This window comes from Alligator mississippiensis, chromosome 3 (assembly GCF_030867095.1).
Source record: "Alligator mississippiensis isolate rAllMis1 chromosome 3, rAllMis1, whole genome shotgun sequence".
NCBI lineage: Eukaryota > Metazoa > Chordata > Crocodylia > Alligatoridae > Alligator > Alligator mississippiensis.
In genome coordinates this window covers 43,426,380-43,450,018 of record NC_081826.1, presented here as the reverse complement: position 1 = coordinate 43,450,018, position 23,639 = coordinate 43,426,380, and the positions used below count along the sequence as shown (strand labels likewise).

The 23,639-nt window shown below is 47.2% G+C and overlaps 2 protein-coding genes across 6 annotated transcripts in view; one reads left to right on the top strand and one right to left on the bottom strand.

Moving 5' to 3' along the window:
* Positions 1-10,565, bottom strand: part of VIRMA (vir like m6A methyltransferase associated) — a 46,869-nt gene extending 36,304 nt beyond the window's left edge. For all 3 annotated transcript variants that reach the window (XM_014611662.3, XM_006273950.4, XM_014611663.3), the window contains exon 1: positions 10,463-10,565. In XM_014611662.3, the coding sequence (XP_014467148.1) occupies positions 10,463-10,525 (63 nt within the window). In that variant the 5' untranslated portion in view covers positions 10,526-10,565. The remainder of the gene's footprint in view (positions 1-10,462) is intronic.
* A 5,992-nt stretch (positions 10,566-16,557) lies between these two features.
* Positions 16,558-23,639, top strand: part of ESRP1 (epithelial splicing regulatory protein 1) — a 39,254-nt gene continuing 32,172 nt past the window's right edge. For 2 of the 3 annotated variants that reach the window (XM_006273951.4, XM_014611661.3), the window contains exons 1-4: positions 16,558-16,777; positions 16,869-16,988; positions 17,801-17,914; positions 21,736-21,850. In XM_006273951.4, the coding sequence (XP_006274013.2) occupies positions 16,646-16,777; positions 16,869-16,988; positions 17,801-17,914; positions 21,736-21,850 (481 nt within the window). In that variant the 5' untranslated portion in view covers positions 16,558-16,645. The remainder of the gene's footprint in view (positions 16,778-16,868; positions 16,989-17,800; positions 17,915-21,735; positions 21,851-23,639) is intronic. The other variant, XM_019495802.2, reaches the window with a different exon arrangement.

The following is a 23,639-nucleotide window of genomic DNA, read 5'->3' as shown; positions in this document are numbered from 1 at the left end:
AGCCCTCAAGTACCTGGTCTTTGGTGGGGACTTTAACATCACCCTCGAGGCATAGGACCACACTGGCAGGGAATGGAACCAGGCTGCTGTGGGTGTCCTCAGGGACATCTTCACAGACCACTCCCTTATGGACATGTGGCGTGCCTAGCACCCTGACACCACCAGCACCTTCACCTTTGTCAGGGTGGAGGAGCGGGCATGCAACTCCTGGTTGGACCAAATCTACAAGCCCATACTGTACACTGCCTGAGTCCATGCCTTCAGCACTAGGCCAGCCCCCTTCAGCAACCACCACCTAGTGTACGCTCTGGTCACACTGCAGCCTGAGCATCCAGGGCCGGCCTACTGTCACTTCAACAACAGCCTACTGGAGGACATGGGCTTTGTGGCTGCCTTCTGGGAGTTCTGGCTGACTTGGCGTGAGCAGAGGCTGGCCTTTCCCTCAGGCCAGAGATGGTAGGACGTGGGGAAGGCACACACATTTGGCAGTACTGTCACCTCTACACCCGGGGACACACCCAATGGCAGGAGAGGGCTAGAGAGCAGCTTGGGAGGCAAGTGTTGGAGCTGGAGAGGAGCATTTAGTTGCTATGTCCTCAGTGGCCTCCCTTATTCAGGGAGTCTTATAGTCCTGCATGGTGGGCAATACCCATGATCTCTCAGTACATCAAATAGGCCTGTGACACTGGGGAACACCACCACTTCCCCTGGCTGCTGCTGGAGCTGGCCAGGGAGCAGCAAGAGCCTGAGGAGCTGCTGCGGGCTCCTGGTTTCCCCACCACCACCACCTCTCTTGGACCTACAGTCCCCTCCCCACTCTCAGGGGGCAGGGGAGGCCTCCCTCATCATCCCCAGCACCAGCCACCACCTGCTGCCACCGCTAGGTACAGCTAGAGGGGACCCCACAACACTAGTGGGGCCCCTCCACCAGCAACATCACCTGCTGCTCACTAGCTGCTCCAGCAGCACACCCGGTGTTTGTCATCTTGTGGCAAGTCCTGTTCTCTACTTCCTCTCTCCCTGTGTTTGTGAAAGGCTAAGTAAGCCAGCAGTATGCTTCTCCCCTCCCTCCTGTGTGTCCCTGTTTGTCTTTGTACGCGCATGTTCAGGCAGTGGGGGCTCCAGATTGTGGCAGCCTCCATACTATTGCAAGGATGTCTTTTTCCTTGCCATGGAGGCCATTACACAGGATATGGTGGAGAAGGGACTCTCAGTGAGAGGAAACATATTCCACTTGAGCCTCTGCAGGAGCTGGGAACCCAGGTGGTCCTCGGCCACAACCCCCACTACATTTCTAACTGGCCCCTCATGCCCTTCCTGCAGGGCCTGGGGAGGGTCCTATCCCCAGTCACCACCCTCCCACCAGAGTGCCAGGACCCCAGACTCCTCCCGCCAAAGTCACCATCCAGTTGGCGGCAGGGGCAGATGCATGTGTGTGTGGGGGGGGGGGGTGGGAAGGGAGGGTCACCTATATGGTTCCCTAACCACATCCATTATATAGTAGTGGAGGCAAAGTGCTTTTCATGCCAGGCATCAGAGCACTCCATAAGTGCCCCTTCAGTCAGCCACGGAGGGCATTACAGGCTGCTGCAAAGGCACCACAGGCCACCGCCACCTCTGGCACCCCAGCCACAGCATCCAGCCCCCCCCGGCAAGCTCAGGGGACCCCATACTACACCCACCAGCAGGGTCCCAAAGCAGGGGCAATACAGAGGAGGGTGGCCAGCCCCTACCACTACAATCACCCCCCTCCTAGTGCCATGCCGATCCCAGCTTCCCAGGTTGACCCTTCCTCAGGCCACCCTGAGGTTGGGTGGGTGCTGGTCCCATTTGGGTGGTGAGCTGCCATCCAGGGGAAGGCCAAACACAAGGCCTAGGCACAGCTTGGGCCCTCTGACATAGAGAGGGCCCCCATCCCACCACCGAAGAGGGGGGCTGACATTGCTGTCATGACCACCACCTCCTGAGCTGTGCCAGAAGTCCCACCCCAAGAGAAGATAAAGAAGATAGCTGTTACCACCACAGAGAGCGGCCCAGGATGACGTGGCCGTCCTGAGGTATGGAAGTCCATGGAGAAGACCCCCCAACTCCTCCAGCTGTGACCTGCCTCCCACCACTGCAACCGCTGGGGCCTCAGCCCCCACCACCCTGGAGAGCCCTCCTGCTCTGACAGCCTGGTGGGAGCCCTGGGGCTTATGTCAGTGGGCCCCAATGGGGAGGATTCCCTTCCCCAAGGCTCTAGGGAGGACACCGATGCCACCCAGTGCCAGATATCTCCTCCAACCCTGGTTGAAGCCATTCCTGTCACAGACCTCAGTGTGTCCCATGGACCCAGCACTGAGGGAAGAGAAGCAAGGTCCCCCACTGAACACTATTCCAACCCCAAAGAGGACCCTGCACAGGAACGCATGCCTGTTGCCCTGCCACTCCCCATGCTGCCCCTCCCCTCACCCTGAGGGGCTGTATCTCTTCCTCTCCCAGTGCTGGGGGGATCTAATAGACCAGGTAGTTCAGGCGACACTTGGCCAGGCCTATGCGCCCATGGGGGCTGAGGAGAGGGAATTACCCACCCCCACCACACCCAGGAGGAGCCTGCCAAACCATTAAACCAGGAGGGAGACGACTGGAAGTCCATGGGCTCCAAAGAGCCTGCAAGCCTCTTGACCCCAACGGTACCCAGGGAGCCACTCCAATTCCTGGAAAGCACACTACTCCAATTCCATCAAGTCCTCAGCTTGGTGAGGGCTCTGGTGGGACAACACAAGGGTCACAAGTGGAACAATGCCAAAAGCTATCACTGGGCCTACAGCTTCCATGATGTCCTCTATACCTTTGGCAGGGTGGTGCAATTGCCAATGGGCCCCATGAATGGCATTGCCTCCTCCAAAAGGCCTGCCAAGCCTAACAACACCCTCACCCCTCCCCCACCAATGCACTCCTTCACTGTGGTTACTTTCAACATGCAAGGCAGCAGGATGGGTCTCCGCAGGTGCCAGGTGCTCTCCTTCCTCCTAGAGAGGGGTTACTCTCAGAGATGTGGGTTTTCCAGAAAATTTTCCAATGCCCTAAATAGAGCATGATCTGATTTAGCATGTTTATTTGACTTCTATTTAGTAAACAGAACTAAAAAAGTACCCATGTTAATTTTATGTCCCACTAGCCCTAAGTATTTGAACTGAAATATTTGATTAGGAAAAAAAAATACAGCACACTTAACGTGATTTAAATGTTATAGTCAAACAAATTCAAAGCTTTATGTGAAAAGAAATGATTGTATTGGAATGCTTGTGAAAACGTAAAGACAATACATAATAACATGTACTTCCCTTAAATTTAAAGAAACAATGTAAGAAAAAAAGAAAGCACTGAAAACTGTTGACACACTACTTTTAGCAGACCCAAAGAACTGTGCATGATATGCCACGGCTGTCCATTCATCTACTTCAACAGAGTTTAACTCTTCCACTGAGGTCATTGCGGCATCTCCAGTTTCACTATCATTATCTGGGGAATCACTTGCACTACTTATTAGTTCCACTTCAGAATCAGATTAGCCTCAATCTGATTCAGAACTACTTGAACCGCATTCTCTTTCGCTAATGGATGTTTTTACCAATGAGTCTATGGGCAAAGGCAACTTATCACACTGCACCTTCTTCACTAATTGTGCATCTGGCTGATTCTCCAGAAGAGATTTTGAGAAGTAGAAACAAGCTTAGCAGTGCATTTATCTGGTTTTGATTCGACCTGCACAGCCAATTAAGTGAATTCATACCTTGATTTTTGGTTTGGATTATTATGTGAGTGTATTTACCCTCCTGTTTACAAATTAATAAAACATATATGTACTCTCTCTCTTTCACACTTCCAATCACCTGAAAAACATTAATTAGAACTTTGAAACTGCCATGCTTGCCTAATATTGTATTGGCATCCATTCATTGTTACTAATGAATTTTATGAGATGATGAATTTTTAGAAATGGAAAATTTCCCATGGAAAAATAAAACACTGGAAAATTTTTCACCCCACATCTCTGGTTACTCTGTGCTTTTCCTTCAGGAGACCAAACAGTTCCAGCCACTGAAGCCAGCTAGTAGCTGGAGTGGAGAGCCAGTGTCTACTTCAGCCACCTCATGAAGACATCCTGTGGGGTGGTCACCCTGATCTCCTTAAGCCTGCAGCCACAGGTCCTTCTTGCCATTGAGGCAGCGCCAGGCAGTGTGCTGCATCTCTGAGTCCACATACAGAGGCTTGTGCTCAACCTGATCAGCATCTATGCCCCTGTGCATAACTCAGAGATGGCCCCTTTTTACCAGCAAGTGGCTGCCTACCTTGGGACCCAGAGCCCCTTCAGTGACCACTATCTAATATACGTTCAGTTCATGCTCCAGCAAAAGCATCCAGGGCTGGCCTTCTGGCACTTCAACAACAGCCTACTGGAGGACACGGGTTTTGTGGCCACCTTTCAGGAGTTCTGGCTGGTCGAGTGGGTAGTGTCAGGCCTTTCTCTCAGGCCAGAGACAGTGAAACACGGGGAAGGACTGCATCAGGCAGTACTGTCACCACTACACCCAGGAGCACACCCATCAGTGGGAGGCAGCCTCCCTATGTAAGCAGGTGTCAGGGCTAGTGCTAAAGAAGCTGCCCATGAGCAGTCATGTCAGCCTTATCTGTAGTAAACTGTTCACAGGATAAGAACTTAACAGAGTCCCAAAGAGGATACAATACACTTTTAAAAAGTTAATTCTGACTAATTTTCCTGAGTGCTCCAGGCAAACAAACCCTTTCTCTCTCAACTCATTAGAAAAAAGACCATTAAAGATTACAGTCTTTCCTCTGCAAGCAAGAATTTTGCCACCATCTTCGATCACCATTATAAAGTGCTACAAATATATCTGGTATCCAGGTTGTAGTCATATTGGTCTAGAGGCAAAAGGAATCACAACTTGTGGTAGAGATGATTATCTTTTATTAGACCAACTAGATCTTTGCAAAAAAAATTCTTTAATTGCAAGCTTTCAGACACAAGCACCCTTCTTCAGGCATAAGAGAAAAGACTGTACAAGTTCTCCTAGGTAGAAATGAAAATTCATATTTCGTAAGAGAGTTGAAGGTGTGATAAATTCTCCTGTTTGGAACAGGGACAGGCAAGGTTCTTTGGGTAGATGCGATATCTTTTATTAGACCAACTCAGTAGTTGGAAAAAAGTTCTTAGCAAACTTTTGGGCTCAGTCACCCTTCTTCAGGCATAGTTAGTCTCTGCTGGTCTGAGACTCCAAGGAATAAGAGAACCAAAGAGTGTGGCAGGATGTCAGTGAGACAGTAAATAGGTACAAATTAGAAAGACAAAAATCTTAAGCAGGTAAGGAAGGGGGAAGAAAGCAGGGGGGGCAAAAGGCCAAAGGGAGACATTACAGTGATAGAAAACAAGGTAGAAAAGAGGATATCTGTGAAGAAGAAAATAGTTGGAGATCAGGAAAACAGGAATGAGAGAAGCTAAAAGAGTGATGGGATGTCAGTGAAAATATAAATACGTAGAAATTAGAAAAACAAAAAGGTAAAGCAGGGAAAGGAGGGGGAAGAAAGCAGGCGGGGGAAAAGGCCAAAGGGAAATGCCACAATGGTAATAATACAAGTTAAAAAAGAGGCTCTCAATGGAAAAGAAAATAGTTGCAATCAGGAAGACAAAGGGCAGAAAAATGTGAGGGTGGGGTGGAGGGAGGGAGACAAGAAGAATAAGAACTTGGGTCAAATAGGTGCCTGGTGAATCGGATGTCAGGCAGGTTGTAATGTGTCATAAATCCAATGTCTACATTGAGTCCATGATATTTTGTATTCAGTAGATTTATGAAGTGAAGTTCATAGGCTTGTCTATGAAAGGTGTTTTGTAAGTTCCCTTTGAGGATTAGAACTGAGATATCAGAGAGGGAATGATTGTCCTGTGAGAAGTGTGCCCGCACAGGTAGTTCAGTATTCTGGTCTTTGATAGATTTTCGGTGGGCATTCAAATTTGGCGCACAGTTGTTGGTTGGTTTCTCCTACATATTTTCCATCAGGGCATTTGGTGCACTGGATGAGATGTATTAACTTTCTGGAGGTGCAGGTGTAAGATCCAGGAATGGTGATGGTTTTGTTGTGGGGTATAGTTATTGTACGGGTAGTGGAGATGTGTTGGCAGGTTTTGCATTTCTTGTCCTGACATGGTCTGCATCCATTGGATGTGGTTCAGGTCATAGGGAGTTTGCTTCTGGTGATGAGGTTAGCGAGGTTCAATGCTTGCTTTAAAGCTATGATGGGTGGTTCTGGAAAGATCTCTTTAAGAATGGGGTCTTCTAGTACATGTTGCAATTGTTTGAGGATTTTCCGTGTAGGTTCCAGGGAACAGTGGTGTGTCATAACTAACGGCGTGCAATTTGTGCGGATTTTCTTTTTGTACTGCAGCAAATCTTCACATGGTATCCGGGTGGCTCGTACAAAAGTGCGATCTCTTTCTCTCTGGAGGAGCCTTGTTGGCTAAAGGCCCTTTGAGATTTGTGAAGTGGTGATCACAGGTATTGTCCTTGCTGCAAATTTGGTGGTATCAGAGAGCTTGGCTGTAAATTACAGCTTTCTTGGTGTGTTTAGGGTAACTGCTGGTTCCATGTAGATATGTATGTTGGTCAATAGGTTTCTTATATACGGTAGTTTGAATTTTACCACCTTGGATATTGATCATGGTGTCCAAAAAGCAAGTGCTAGTGTTAGTAGTCGAGCGATAGTCTGATGGAGGGGCAACTATTGTTGAATTTTTGGTGCAAATCAATCAAAGACTGTAGGGTTTCGGTCCAAATGACAAAGATATCATCTATGTATCTCAGGTATAAGTAAGGGTTTGATGGTGCAGTTCTTGAGACAGTCTTCTTCTAGGTGGGCCATAAAAAGGTTGGCATATTGTCAGGGCATTTTAGTGTCCATAGCTGTACCCAGGGTCTGGAGGAAGTGTTGGTTGTTGAAACTGAAGTTGTGTGTGAGGATGAAGTATACGAGTTCAGTGATATCCTGAGGCCTGTAATCTGAGTTATAATCTCGTTCTTGTAGATATGAGGGGCAAGCTTGGATGCCATCCTGGTGTGGGATGTTGGTGTATAAACTAGTGACATTCACGGTGGCTACGAGGGTATTGCTGGGAAGGTCGTCATTTTATATGCAGATTATGCTCAGAGAAAAATTGGAAGAGTCTGTTTACCTCAAACTTGTTTGGTGGTAAGCAGGATATAGCCATATTTCCTTCTAGTTAGGGTGTTTCATATTTCACAGAGGAGTAAACACTTCAAAGTAAACAGACTGTTCCAACTTTTCTCTGAGCCTAATTTGCATCTAAAATTAACTGTTCCAAACAGGAGATTTTATCACACCTTCAACTCTCCAATAAAATATGGACTTTCATTTCTACCCAGAACTTGTACAACCTTTTCACCTATGGCTGAAGAAAGGTGCTTGTGCCCAAAAGCTTGCAATTAAAGAAATTCTGCAAAAATCTAGTTGGTCTAATAAAAGATATCATTTCTATCATGAGTTCTGATTACAAGTGTATCTACTATTCTTTCTACAAGGCATGTTTTTTCCTTGTTACTTAGGTCATGAATTTATTGTAGCCAGAACAGTCTTTTGTTTTGCATTTGTATAGCACCTGGCACAGCGGGACCCAAATTCACATCTGGACTCAGTGCCACGACACTATAAATACAGTCAACACTGGTCTGCAGCAACACTTGATAATAGCAACCGTCTTTTACAAGCAAAGTTTCCCTTGAGAATATTTTTCATAGCTTGCATTTGACTACACTCCCTATACCTGCTACTAAAAGACCAACTGTAAAATAAACAACAATGTAAAATTACAAACAGATTATCCTAAGTGTATGCACTGACAAAGGTCAGAACCTGACTGTAAAACTAATGACCAATTGTTGTTTTCAAGCACAAATATATTTTGTGAATATGATTTAGAGAGTTTAAGACATCCTAAAAAAACAGGGGTTTTCAAACTTTTTCAATAAGTGCACCTCCAGCAGCCTCCTTAATAAGTATTTGGGGGGGGGGGGGGGGGGGGGGGGCACACATGGAGCAGAAGCAATTGTGGTGAATGGCCAGATGCAGAGCTGGGGAGAGGGTAGCAAGCGGCCAGACAGAGCTGGTGGGGGGAGCAAGGGGGCAGCAGCCAGACAGAGCAGAGCAGAGCAGAGGGGTGGCGAATGGCATGATGGCAGTAATGTGGCATCTGTGCAGCCCTGCTCTCATGAGGCAGCGATGCAGGGTGGTGGCGCTCCATCCACACCCACCTCCACATACTCCCTGGGACCTTTCAAAGTACCCCTGGTTGATAACCCCTGCTATACCAGATTGGACCCTGTGGTCTATTCAGTCTATGATTCTAACAGTGGCCAGTGCCAGGGGTCAGTACCCCAAATGCTCATAGAGAGAGGTTGGGTTAATTCTCAAGGCATGATATATAAACACATGGTAGAAACTCACTGTAAATAAGCCTCTAGTACACCAAAGAGTCCATTAAAAGTTTTTGCTATAACAGAGTTAATCAATTTCCTGTATCATAATAAAGAAAAAGTCAGCTCCTACTGCCAGAGTCATTAGAGGTGAGCAGCTGCAAATATCAGGATTTGCTGTGACGAGTAGAGGTGCACTGATACATCGGTCCCATATCGGACTGGCATTGATATAAGGAAAATCAACTGTACTGGCAATCAGCTTTTTTTGGCCAATGGGACCGATAATGTGGCTGATAAATGCCCTGTACATACGCGCAGCCACAGCACACCACATAGACAGCTGCTGGACTGTGCTCCTTGCTTGGAAAGCGGAGTTGTGGTGGGGGGGAGGGGGTCAGATCAAGGCCCCCTCAGTGAGGGAGGGAGTGCAGCTGGGACAGGCTTTTCACAGAGGGGGTGAGGCATGACATGGGATGGCACACATGATGGAGCCACAGCTCATCCTAGAAGGGAGGGGGGGGGGGAGGAGGGCAGCTCCCACTGCTACACACACTCCGGGAGGGCATGGGGAGCGTGTGCCCCAAGATCTACGTACGGGGCAAGGGCAGGCTACCTCTACGGGCTGGGGCAGCATTGGGCTCTTCCCAGCAGGGGGCTGGGCCAGGCTGTGCTTGGGGCAGGCAGGCAGGTGGTGGTTTGGGGGGGGGGGGGGGGGGAGTTATAGGGGAGCTGCAGACACCCCAACTCCCCCTTCCAGCGACACTGCTGCCCGCCCCAAGCACAACCCAGCCCAGCCTCTGCCAGGAAGAGCTTGACACAGCCCAGGCCTCAGCCCAAAGCGGCAGCCCAGCCTGCCCCACATGCAGATCTGGGGGCACATGCCCCCATGCCCTCCCAGGGTGCGTACAGTGGCGGGAGCCACCACCCCCTCCCTGCGCCCCCCAGGCAAGCCACAACTCCGTGCCATGCCGCACCCCAACTGTGCAGTGCTTTGCCCCTGCCCCAGCCCCATTCCCTCCCTCACCACACCCCCCCATACCCCTTCCCTTCCCCACCCCTTCTACCACAACAGACTTACCAGCCGGACGTTCTTCAAGCTGCCGGGCTGCATATCAGAAATCGGATCAGTATCAGCCAATATGCCACGTTAAGAATCGGCATCGGCCCAAAAAACCTCTATCAGTGCACTGCTAATAGCAAGGCTGCATTGCAATATCCTCTCCCAAAATTGTTATTAGAATAATCCTATGAGTTTTCGTTTTTAAACCAGCAATAATCGTATAAATGTCCAACTGCTTTTTGAGCTTATTTGTTTTTGATCCTTGTTGTCAGCAACTTCCTGCATGCAATTTCACACTAACATCTTGGTTGCACAAAGACACCCCGCTCCTGGACCAAGGATCACGGCACAGGGTGACAAAGCTGCTTACAAAAACAGGTTGCTACAACACAACCAGCTGCGTGATGCTAGGCTCCTCGACAACTGAGCGAAAGATCTGCCCATGAAGGAAACCTCAGAGGCAGGGACCTAGGCATATTTAACAGGCTCAGGCTGGGCAAGGGAAAGCACAGGCCAGCGGAGCCTCAAGCAGCTTTCTGCTGGCATCCCCATGTCACCTAAACGGGAGAGGGCAGGGCGGGCTCCGAGTCTGAAACGAGACAACCAGTCTGATGCTCACCGCGGTTTTGGGCCACACCAGGCCCAGCCCCGTCGCCCCCCGCGCGGAGGACCCGTGAAGCCCCGAATTAACCCGGGCTGGGAACCACTACCCCCCGACCCAGCTACCAGTTCGTCTGCCGCGGGGTGCGAGTCACGGACCAACCCCGCAGGCCTGGCCGCAGCCCGACGGAGCCCGCAGCAACGCGAGGGGCCGGGCTGGGCTGGGCTCCAGCCCCCATGCAGGACGCGGCGGCGGGGACCAGGGAGACGCCTCACCCCCGCCCCACAGGACGCAGCCCCGCCCGGCCGCTACCTCCGCGCTCTGGTGCTTGAACGTGTCTAGAAACAGCAACTCCGTGCTGGTGTCCGCTGCCATCTTTGTTCGCCGGAGGGGGAAGGACTTCCGGGGCGCGGCCCGAGCACTTCCGGGGAGGTTGTGCATGCGCCTTGTGCAACAGTCGCACCTGCGGGTTGGGGGCTGTTGCTGCGTAGCTTGTGGCTCTGGTCGTAACCCGCGTGGCGGCCCTGAGTCGGGCTCCTGCGGGTTGGGGCCAGCTTGTGTGTGGCCGCGGGGAGGGCACTGGGCTCAGTTTTTCGCATGCCTGCCGGAAAGGCTCCCCTAATGTCATGACCTGTGGAGGGAGGCACCCTAGCCCCTGGCGAGGGAGACTCGCCCCTGGACCGTGCACATGCATGCGCTGCTCCTTGGGAGCCATCGCAGCTTTCTTTCTCCATCCAGCACCGGACTGCGAGCTTCTTTTATTAAAATAATGCTATTGCTGTCCAAGGTTATTGTGACTTTACCGTGATGTGACAATGCCACAGGGGTTCCCTGCTTGTGAGGGCTGCTCTCACCTCTGAAGCTTAATCTGATTGTACCCCAAAATAAAGGACAAGGTCCTGTGTGTGTGTGTCTTTAAGCTTGTCTCTCCGTCTGTAGCTCTAGTTGCTACTACCTGAAGCGGGGCTCAAAAGAGGATGGAGCTAGATTGTTCTCAGTGATGGCAGATGACAGAACAAGAAGCGATGGTCTCAAGTTGCCCCAAGGGAGGTTTAATTTGGATATGAGGAAAAACTTTCTTACTAGGAGGGTGTTGAAGTACTGGAACAGGTTACCCAGAGAGGTGATGGAACCTCCATCCTTGGAGGTTTTTAAGGCCTAACTTGCCAAAGCCCTGGCTGGGATGATCTAGTTGGGGCTCGCCCTGCTTTGAGCAGGGGGTTGGACCTCCTGAGGTCCCTTCCCACCCTAATTTTCTATGCTTCTATGATCATCACTGATTCCCCACCCCCTTGTTTTCTGTTCTTTTACTTTACCCCACTGTGATGGTTTGTGCCAGTAGGAGGACATGGAGCCCAGACCAGCTTCTGTGCAAGTGGATATCATTGGATTTATTTCCTGGGAGCTGTGCCTAGTGACAGCAGTTTTGCTCATCTTGCCTAATTCTATAAAGAATTAAGGATGCTCTGTGTGTGTCCTGAGGAGGTAAAGAAAAGGATGTGAAGCATTTTTTAAACAAATTACTTTGAGACTTAGAAAAACTCTAGGTCCCTGAGTGTGTATACTATTGTGTCTGCCTAACTGCCCATTACAGTGCTACCTGGCAGCTCTGGAACTGTCTCACATAGCCTGGGTAGCAGTATCCATAGGGCCACAATGACAGTTTTGAATGTAATAATGTTATGGTTTCCTGAGAGAGGATGTGCTGCAGGAAAAAATGTAGTGTCTAAATACCTCTTTTTAAGATGTTACACATGTTGGAAGTCAGAATAAATGTTTCACATCCAGTCTATCATGGTCCTTTCCACCCAAGCAGTAGTACAGTAGAACCCTAATCATTCATGTCCAGGTGGTTTGCAACCTGCTTAATTCAAAGTAGGTTGTCAAATGAAGGACTAGCTGCTTTGCTAATTGCTCTGGCTTTTACTTCTCTGACCAGCTGAAGCTCATCAGAAGTCCAGTGCAACAGATAGAAGTGTACTCTTTCAAATAAAAGCTGTAACAAACAGCTGAAGCATGTCAGTGGTCCCACATAGCTGTTTGCTATAACTATATAAGCCCCCAGGTAGTTTGCAAACCCTCATCTTCACAGGGGAGTGAAGGATCTAACCCTGTAAAAAAATCCATTCTGTACTCTTGGAATGTAAAATGGTATTTATAAATCTTGGGACAGCTTGGTATGTTATGTCAAAAAAGTGGTAGCAGTTCTAGCATTTCAGCATTAGGAGTCAAGTTCTGTGCTCTGTTCCACAAATGCAAGGTACATTACAGGCATTTAGGAAATTGAGGGCAAATTTGGCTTTCACTACCAATCATAGAAAGTTAGGCTTGGAAGGGACCTCAGGAGGTCATCTAGTCCCAGCATGTCGCAACTCAAAAGTGGGTTGCAAGAATATATGAAAGGGTCATGAACAAACTTTAAAAAATGGATCAACAAACTTTAAAAATGGATTCTCCTTTAAAGGAGAAAAATGTAGGAAACCACAAGTTTCCTCTTGCAGACTGCAGTGTTCCAGCCTGCAAGGGGCTGCTTGGGGCTAGCGGGAGCAGGAGGAGGTCAACTAGGCAGGGGGCTCTATGTGTATGTGCATCCACACACATGCACGTGGCAGCCAGGCAGTGTGGAAAGCAGCTCCCCACAGCTAAGTCTACATAGCCAGGAGGGAAGGGGGGACATAGCCAATGTGTCGGGGGTGGAGGGGGGGATACCTCCTCTCCAGCTGTGGCTTGAGGGGAGCAGCAGCAGCAGCAGCTGGGCCATGGCGGCAGGGTAGAACAGCTGCCCAGTGCACAAGTGCCTGGCAGCAGAGAAGGTGAGGGCAGCACAGCCTGCCCAACCCCCTGGTCTGTTACTTCTTGCATGGCTGGTGCAGGGGTTCTGGCAGCAGTGGCAGCAATGAGTTTCACTGTCCTCCCATGCCGAGTCCCACCTGTTGGGCTGCAGAGGTGGCTCCTGCCTGTGCTGGTCCAGCCAGGCTGCAGCCCTGTGTCCACTGTGGGTGCACAAATCTGGGGACAGCACATACCCCAGACCCCCACCCCCTGCCCCACACACTGGGGAGGCTTGGAGCTGGGGGTCTGGGGTATGGAGCTGGGGGCAGTGGGTCAGGAGTGAGAGACACCAGCAGGGCTGGGGTGGGGGGGCTCTGGTTGGGATTGAGGGGCAGCAGAAGGGCAGGGGGCTGTTTTCTACTAAAACTATTTACTGGGTCGGGACTGGCTATCGCTGTTTACCAATGGGTCTTGGTACAAAAAAGGTTGAGAACCACTGATCTAGTCCAACCGCCTGCTCAAAGCAGGACCAGTCCCAACTATGTCATTGGAGCCAGGTCTTAAACCATCCAAAGATGGAGATTCCACAACCTCTCTGGGTGGTCGGTTCCAGTGCTTTACTACCCTGCTAGTACAACAGTTCTTCCTAATATCTAACTTAAACGTCTCTTGCTGCAGCTTGGGACCATTGCTTCTTTCTCTGTTGTCTGCTATCACTGAGAACAGAATAGCTCAGGGGTGGGCAAAATGGCAGATACAGCTGGCAGCTGGTCTCCATTTCTCAGCAGCCCCTGCCCATATGGCTGGGGCTGGTCTCCATGGAGACCCCAGCTGCAGCTGCACTGTGATAGTGTAAGGCTGGGGCTGCCATGGAGACCAATCCCAGCCGCACTGGCAGGGCACATGGCAAGAGGGGGCTGCTCCGGAGCCACCGGGATCTTGTGGGAGGAACAGCTTGGTCAGGACCAGGGCAGAGACATGATCTGCAGCCTGCATGCTCTGGGCCGGGGCACACAGACAGAAGATCAGGGCTCTGCTGGGGACCACACTGCCCCTCTTACACACTCATAGATAAGCTGAAGCTTTGCAGCCAGGCTTGTCCCCTCCACTTCTTCTATGCTCCCAGGGCCAGCTGGCAGGGCTGCTGGGGTGGTCACTGGTGTGTGAGACCTTGCAGGAGCACTCTCAGCAGTGGCGCTGCACTTACCCCATAATGTACAGTCCAGGGGCCAGTAGGGGACAAAAAGTGAAAAGACCAGGACACAGCAGGGTGAGCCCTGCCCCTGCCACCCTGAAGTGGCATCCCATAGATCAGTGGTTCTCAGCTTTTTTAGCCTCAAATGCCCTCCAGATCTTTTCTGAATTTAGATCTTGCTCAGCAATTTTCAACCAGGATGTCATGAAATCCAGAAAAGTTATGGAGGGGGCCTTGATCTAAAAAGGTTGAGAAGCACTGGTATAGATAGAGACTACTCCTTTTCTTAAAGCAACATCTATTTGGTGTCATTTTTAACAGTACATCTCAGCACCAGCATGATTTCCTCTGGGGGGGGGGGGGGGAATGGAATACATTATGTTTTGAAAATATATAATTCTCTTTTTGGGAGGAAGAGAGAAGTGAAACACCAGTTTTAATCCCCCAAAAAGTGTGCCCCAGTTATCAAAAGTCCTAGGAAACAATGTCCTAAGTATACCTTCTACTAAAAGCAGCCCATTGTTAGAACTGCTAGACACATTTATGAGGAGGGCAAAAAGGCTGAAGGAAGAGGGAAGGGGAAACTGATAAAGGAATCTCAGAGGGTAGGAGGATAGACAGCATGAATATTGGTTAGAATAGCAGTCAGGGATGTAATTATATGACTAGAATACAGGTATTGAAGGGTATGTGCTGTTCAGGATGGATAGAGATAAAAATAAAAGTGGTACGGCAGCTTTGTGTTTTAATTAAATAATTTCTTATAAAGAAAGAAGCTATAGCATGGATAAAACAAAACCTAATAGAAATAGAGAGGGGGTGAAGAAGAACACCTAGTTTTAATATGGAGCTTGATCGGTGTGTGAAAGGGATTTTATATATTATATGCAGTTGCAAAAGCCTGGATTTGATTCCCTAAACCTTTGTTGGTATATAGAGGGAAAAATACATAAGAAAGGAAACAAATGAGACACAAAAGTGAATAAAAGAAAATGATCTTCCTAGAAATCATGTCCATTGAGAGAACAAGACAGAAACATTGCAGGCACCATGAAGCAGTAACATCTTGAAGTCCTGATTACATCACTTATTTAATTGAAAGAAAGCCAGCCAAAAAAACCTGAAATGCCCAGAGCAATTTGAATGGTTTACCTTTTATGTACTGGCATTTGCCTGGCATGCTGTTGTTTCTGAAACAAACTTAGGCATGTAGCTCAACGAATTACCCCATACACTGGGAGGGCAGAGGGGGAGGTGTATCGGTTTCTGGAGGAAATCAGGTTGATAAATGCAACCATCTCTATGGTTGTAGAGAGGCACTGCCCAGTTGGCAAAGCTCCTGCCCCAGCCCCCACTCCCCGAAGTACTTTCCTTCCTTATGCTTAGACCTAGTCTTGCAAACTTTCTGTATTCATAACTCTTATGGAAAAGAATAGGGTCTTCTGAAGAGCACTTCCAGAACCACACCCAATATTTGCCAAGTCTATTGTTATGCCAGACTTGCCTTTAAAATGGCTTGGAACTGGGAGGGAGCTTTGTGCTTCACTGTACCTATGCCTACCTAAGCGCTCTGGTTTCTTTCTTGCTTTTTATTTCTAGTTTTCCCAACCTAGTAAAGGGGCCTTAAACATTAATCACTTTAGTGCCTTGACTCTTTCCTAAGACCCACTGCTGATTGTTGTAGGGGGAAAACATCCTACAGCGCCAATCATTTCCTTTTGCAAGATTTCCTCTTTTCAGGCACTTGCCTGCTGGACTTCAAGAAACTATCATCCCCCCTCTCCCCCCCCCCTTTTTTTTGAGAGAGGCAAGGGTTTCTTAAGGGCGAGGTCTTTTATGGGACCAACTACGTCGTTGGGATAGTTAGACAAGCTTTCTGATGTGGCACATTCTCCCTCAGCTCAGGAAGACCTCCCTCCCGAGGAAAGACCTGAACCTGGTCCTGCGGAAAGCTTGTCTGACTCTATCCCAACGACGTAGCTGATCCCCTAAAACATCTCGCCCTGAAGAAAGTTTCTCGCATCGCCTCTGGCCCTCACGGTCACAGTGTCACCCCCCGGGGGGGCCGCGACGCCGCTGCCGGGGCTGAGGCAAAACCAAAGCCCGGCTCGCAGCCCACGCCCGCCTCCCAGCCGAGAGGCGCGATCCCGCCTTCACTTCACGCCGGCAGCGCGGGGAGCTGAGCCGGCCACGCAGCCCCCACGGCCGTTCCGCGCGCTGCCATCGGGGTGCGGACTCTGCCCCGACGGGAGGGCTGCCGGGCGGCTCCGCACCGGGGAGCCTGGGGGGGGCAGTCACTGCTCGGGGCCAAGGGCCCCTGGTCTAGCACCCAAAGCGCCGGCGAGGCTGGGCTCGCCCCGCGCCTCCCTCCTGCTGCCACGTCCCCGTTTGAAAAAGCCAATGGGCGGGCGGCTCAGGTGCATCTCACCTGCACCACGTGGGCGGGCAGGGCGGGCAGGTCGGCAGCTCCCCGCCGCCCGCAGCCATTGCGCGCCTGCTGTTGCCGCCGCTGCGCGGGCCCCGGCAGCATGACGGCGTCCCCCGACTACCTGGTGCTGCTGTTCGCCGCGACGGCGGGCGCGGGCGGGGCCAGGCTGGGCTCGGACGAGAAGGAGCTGGTCCGGTTGCTGTGGAAGGTGGCGGACCTGGGCCGCAGGAAGGTAGGGCCGGGGCACGGGCCGTCGGGGCGGGCGTCCCACCGGGGGAGCGGGCCGGGGCCGGCGGCGCTGACGGTGCCTCTCTGTCCTGGAGCTGGGGAACTTGCACGAGATGCTGGTGCGCCCCGAGCACCTGGCCTTGGCGGACGAGTGCAAGGAAGTGGAAGAGGAGCGCCTGGCGCTGGCCCCACCGCTGGAGCAAGCTCTCCGACAGGTGAGGGGGAGCAGGAGTGGGGAGCGAAGCCTTTGCCTTTGCGGCCTGGCCTTGGGACAAGGACGGGGACAGGCCCTGCAGCTCCTGTGCAGTGTGGTGGGGAGCAGGGTTGTGAGTCTTGATGCCTAGCCAGGTCGCCCCCGTGGCGTGTTGGGCTCCGGGTCTCTCTGCCAACTTGTCTCCAGCCTGCTCCCCTGCCTCACTGCCCCCAGCTGCAGCTTTCTAGCTAAGGTGCTACTTATAGGCCCCTTGGTGCTTGACCTGGCTCTCCAAGGAGGCGCTGGCCTTAACCTTAGCTCTCTTAACACTTGTTGGGACTTGAGGTGCTCTTGAAAATGGTTTCAGTACAGGCCATGCAGGCTCCTGAAAGGTTTTGTGAGGCACCAGGAGCCTGCATGGCCTGTACTGAGACTAGCATGTAGTGTCCTGCCTTCTCCAAGCTGCAGCCATCTGAGCGATGTGCTGAGCTACAGGAGCTGGATGAGCTGTAGCCTGGCAGTGTCCTCTCTGTGAGTAGAGCCTCACTAGGAACCCTGCTCTGGTGAACAGAGCCCACCTGACCTGGTCACTTGACCTGCAGCTGGCATGCAGCCACCTCTGAAGTGAAGCATCACCCTGTGCAGGCACAGGTGCTTAATGGCTTTAAGAGTAGCCTGCAATAGGAAGGGGCTGGCTTGATGACCCAGGCAGCCCCTTCAAGCCCTCTAGGTTCATGCAAGCCAGTAATAGTATCGTAAGGGTCCTTTCTGCTTGTGTGGGGAAGGGGTTAGTGCTTTTGAGCTACTGCATGTCTGTGTCTTTGCAACTTCCAGTTTAACCAGTCTGTAAGCAATGAGCTGAATATCGGTGTAGGTACTTCCTTCTGTTTCTGTGCTGATGGACAGCTTCACATCAGACAGGTTCTGCAACCTGAAGCTTCCAAAAAGGTAGGTGGGATGGATTGGGGCAGGGGGCAGGGAGGGCAAAGAGAGAGTGATTTGGTGCGGTATTCCTTGAGACTGATCTAAATGTGATTGATTTGATTTTTATTGAAGGTTTCATAATGTCTCTCCTTCAAATTGCCTGATATTAAAATAACACAAAAATCTCTAAATAATTTTACCAGATTCAAGGGCTGGTCTATGTAAGTGGGATATTTTGAGTTATAATCTCCTCTGGCTATGCTAGAACAAGAATGTCTATCTGGGGTTGGGGAATTAGATTGGTATGAGCACCTTTTTGCTGGTTTAGGGTAAGTCTGTTTTGGAAATTGCTTAGACAGAAATGGTACTCCTTGTGGCAGAATGTGTGACCATCTAGGAAATTGTGCTGGCTTAAATACAATAATTTAAATGAATATCCTGATATAACTTTTTCATGTAGACCAATTTTGAGACTCATTTATTGTAGCTAACATACACAAATTGATTAGTTTGTAGGACTGCAGCCAGGAATTTGTGAAAAATGTCTAGGGTTCAAGATCTTTATTTTTTATCTTTGCAGTTGTACACACTGGGCTTTGAGACTTTGAACCCATGCCTAGGTTTGGTAGCTTCCTATCTTAATATATTCAGTTTATACTCTAACAGTGGTATTTGCCTGTATTTGTAAGGAACTGACCAGCGATCACGACAGGTTATGAAGGATGAGCAGATTCATAATCTCAAACACAGCATCAGACCACTAATGTAACTGTAGATTCCTACCATTAACAGTAAAATTGCAACGATGTGAAGGAACCCCAGTTCTTACATAGCTGTCCCTCCACTGTAGCAAACGAACACAAAAAATACCACAGGTCCATGTTTCAGTATAGGTGGGACTAAGGATGTTTTAAGAATTAGGGGAATGCAGTTTCAGTAATGTGTATATAATCCCATCTTTCACTTGCTGCACCTAGTAGCAATCTCAGTACGTTATGTTATGTCCAGTACCTGTTACTTTAGAAGGCTAAAGCATGAGGATAACAATGCAACTGATCTTCTTACTGCTGTAAGATTACAATATAAGATTTGGTTGTCAATGATTTTTTTGGAATGTTATGTCATTCCAAGAAAGTCAGTCCCCTAATATTTTAATAGAGTGTACTGCTACATTATGAATCATACTACTACAGTTCATACTACTGTATGCATTGATGTAGAATTGTCTTTGTAAAGAGTATTGGGGGGGAGTAAATTGTGATGCATCCTTATCTCTTTGTACAACAGAACTAGTTATCAAATTGATGTATGGTTTACCTAGTTCATCTTTCAGTGTAATTGGAAAATATAGATTATAACACCTCCCCCAGATTTCTGAAAATTCTTTGTCACTTTAGTTCATGAGATCTTTAGGATAGGCTTTGTCTTTCTCTATATACTCAAGTATTGGCCTAAATTTTAAGATTTGTAGCAAAAAAATCTTTAGGAAGGCCCTGAATGTCTGTTTTGGATGGTCAACTTGAGCCACTGTCGCAGCCTGGTTTTTGAAATCATTGCTACCATGTGTATGCAGGTTCAAATTATGTTGAAAGTTTGAGTAAAGCTATTCATTTGGTGTAAAAAGGGAAGAGAACCAGTGTCATTAAATTAAAACTGAGACATTTCTAAAGGCTGAGGTCCTGCATATCCTTTATCAAAAGGAACAGAAGTGACAATGAAAAAAAATCTGTTTTTACACTTAAAAATAAGGCCCAGATTAGCTCTTTACTTACTTCATATTTTGAAGAGAAGCAAGATCTTGCTATTTAACTTCTGTAATGGGATAAATAGTTAGGCCATAGTGTGTGCACATGCATTTGACTGCTGAAATATGCAAACACAATAAATAATTGAGTTAATGATGTCTCTCTTATACCTGTTCTTCTTGCACAGGAGGACAACACAGAGACTTGCCAACCTTTGTGATGGCCTTACACTTAAATGCAAACTTCTTGAAAATGGGTGGGGTTTGAATCATGTAGTCATAGACCTGTTTACATCCAAGCCAAAAAATCTGTTATTACTTCAAATTAGATCCCAACTTGTTACAGCCTAACATCTAGCTTTCCTCTCACATGTGCATCTACCCTGTCATTCTATTAATGAATGTGTTGTGACATTGGATAGTCTTTAAATTGTGGAGGTAAGGATCTTGTCCTGATGATCCTGAAATAAGGTCCTCAACAACTAAACAGAATATAAAACCTTACAGTTGTAGCAGCATTTGGGGAAAGTGATTTTTTTTTTTCCAGCTAGGTACAAATAAGAACTCAAATATAAACACACACGATCTGTGCTAATTCTTTACCAAAAATAAGAGGACAGGAGGATCTGTTAAACTGCTGGATACTAATTTTCTTCTCCAGTCTAATAACCCTGTATTTCTGTGCATGAATGTATACACTGCCAAATGTCTCATAGCACACACACACATCATAGCGCAGCCACACTCTAGATCTATTTTATTTAATTTACTCTGTAAGGCAGTGTTAAATTAGTTATACATGGAAATAATACCTTGTATCTACAATATATTCCATTAATTCAGAGTTCCATTCTTTTAAAAAGCTGTTGTTCGATCATCAGAGAGGTAATATCTGAAAATGTCACTATCCTAAAATACACTGCAAGATACCATCCTGTTGCATTCTCTTATCTGAGTTTCATGTGGTAGTGGTTTAAATAGAAAATATATAACCTGATAATGATATGCTTATGTTTATATTCAATGTACTTGACAGCCGACCTGCATTCTGTCTATTACTCATGAGTCTCCTATAAGATGACTCCAAGATTCCAGACCTCTAAGTACCTGTCTTTTTAATCCAGACACCACAAATGTTTCCCTTCTCTCCCCCTGCTCTCCCTTCAGATGTGGAATATTTCTTCCTGCCCCCAAATTCAATAAATAAGAGGGCTAGCTGTAAATGGGTGCACAATAATCAAGTATAGTCCTAGAAGATTTAAAGAATTCAAGATATAAAACTTAAAAACTGTGACTTTTTTCCATCTAAAAAGTTATTACAGATTACTTGCAGAGGTCATCGTGTATTCTTTTAATTTCCCTTCAAATTTTGTGCAGTTGCATTCATCATAATTAAGGAAGCCTGTCTCAAAAGTAGACAGTGAAGGCTTTACAAATAAATTAAGTCTGTGTTATATGTAGTAGCATAACATTTACAGAGTTTGTGGGCCTAAAGGCTTTTATTGGCCCTCATTTGAGATGAGGCACATAACTCACTCTTGACTTTACAGGTTGGGAGTGGTGTATTCATCAAATACCAGCTGACAACTTTTACATCACAATTACATATTCTCAGTGTTACAAAGTGTCAGAATAAATAGTTGAAATGTGATTTGTACTCTGAAAACTCAATCTGTCTATAAAGCATCTTCTCATCTTTCAAAATCTGATCGGGGTCCATAAATTGAACTATCTGCCCTCTGGCTTCTAAGGATGAAACTTGGAACCAAGAGCTATTAAAATGTCGCAATAGTACCTATATGTTCTCCCACAGATGCATTGGATCTGCAGGACTAGTAACAGTAGCCAATAGGCTGCAAAAACCTTTCCTTCTGCCTGTAATGGAAGCATATATTTATGGTTATACAGTAAACAGATCTTTTTTAATAAGAACATCAGAGCTGTACTTAAACTGCTGAGAAAAATCTTTAAAAAGGTTTACTATAACTGGGCATGTGTACATATTTTTCTTTTACTTCAAAACTTCTAAAGTGTGGAAAAAAAAAAAACCCCACAAAGATGGAATTCACCTTAATTAACAGCAACTATCTTGCTCTTACAGAATATCTTACTGCCTGAATGCTTCTACTCTTTTTTCGATTTGAGGAAGGAGTTCAAGAAGTGTTGTCCTGGCTCACCTGACATTAGCAAACTGGATATTGCAGTCATGACGGAATGTATCCTTTTAAAAATTGCATATTTTTTTTGTTGCAGTAGTAACTTCGTACTTCTAACAAGAATAGTGTCAGGGACTACTAGAATGTTTACCATGGTTATTCAGAAATGGCATAATTTAATAAACCACACTGAACCCAAGTGGATTTCCTATTAAAGGTGGCACTCTGTATAGGAGTCATGGAAAAATATATAGTGCCTTGCAAAAAGCTTCACTAGAACTTTAAATAGTAAGAGATTTGGAAGGAATTTCATCTTCTATTTTCTGTCTCCTAGTTTTGCACTATAATGAATGGCTAATTCATTGTTTTCTTTAAAAAAGTTATGATAAATTTGGATCCTGGTTTATTTTAATAACTAAAATGAATCATAACTACAACTGTTGCATGTTCAGTGCATTCAGTATGTCAATTTTTATCGTACTTTATAGATATTAGATGATCATGGCTGTTCTAGGACCTTAGTTTAATTTTTTTATATTTATTTCTAAAACGATTATTGTGTTTAATCTCTGAATAGTACATGCTTGTTTTCAGTACCTGTGTTTTACACATTTTGATGTAAACTCTACTTGGATACCCTACAAAATGTAGGGGATGCTAGCAATACTTGAACATACTGCCTTCCCTCTGCTTCATAGATGTCAGTGTGGTTAAAATGGATTTCCAGAATGATTCTCAAGTAGGCAGTAACCTAATTTTATAGTTCTCTTAAACAGTGTTTACTATGTGACTTCTTTTTTTCTGTGCATGCCTGGGCAGCACATAGAAACTTAAACTGAACTTCAAAACAGTAGATAGAAAAGATGTTCCTCCTGCTTTGCTTGTGCCTAGTATGTCTTTTCACTGTCCTGTTCTGTATCTCTAAGCTCGGAAATAGTGGGGGGAACAGTGTTTTTTCAACTGATACATTCAAAGGGAGGCAGCAAATGCTAGGAGGAAGAGAAGGAATTCAAAATGATTTTCTTAGTTCTCAAAGCTAGAGTAAATGTTAATGGGGAGAAACAGTTGGACAAAATCATCTAGATGCATCTCCCTCTTTGACATGTACAGTGGTTGGCATTTACCAATTTTTGTCTCATAGTGGTATCTGAGACACTACAACCTTTCCTCAGTAGAAAATGAATAGAAATAGAGAATAACTGCAGATTTGGGGTGGGGGTTTGTTTTCATGTGACTGTGTGGCAACAAGGCTTAAAATGCCAGTGCTACAGCAGCTACTAACCAGCCATGGAATCGGATGTTTGAAGTAGTCTGTTCTTTGAGTCCAGAAATCTGAATTAGTGTAAATACTATAACTCTTCCAGTAAGGAAGCAGTTATTTGCTTATCCTGCTATCCTAAAGCAAAAAAGGTAGGTGTGGATCTGTGAATATGTAGTATATGGAGTTCTGCATAATACAGGAGCAGGGTAATGTTAAGTCTTTGCTTTTACATGCTAGGAATTTAGTAGGAATATTTGTTTTCTATTTTGAAGAGTTCATAGCTTAAGGATGATCTTCCAGTATCTCTGAACAATAAGCTACTTTGAAGAAATTACACCAGTGAAATACTGAGTTCACATAGAAGGTATATAAAGGAGCTGGTGTATATTATGACATTTTATATTTCCTGAGTAGTAGGATCCTAACAAAAGTTTGCTGATAACTGGTTTTCTTGACCGTATTTCGTAGTGTCATGACTTTACCTAAGAATCTGACCAAAAGATTTCCATGGCCATATGCTTGCAAATATTGTTAGACTTCATTTGGGAAGAGTTTGAACAGAAGTTACAATGCCAGGTGTTGCCTGAA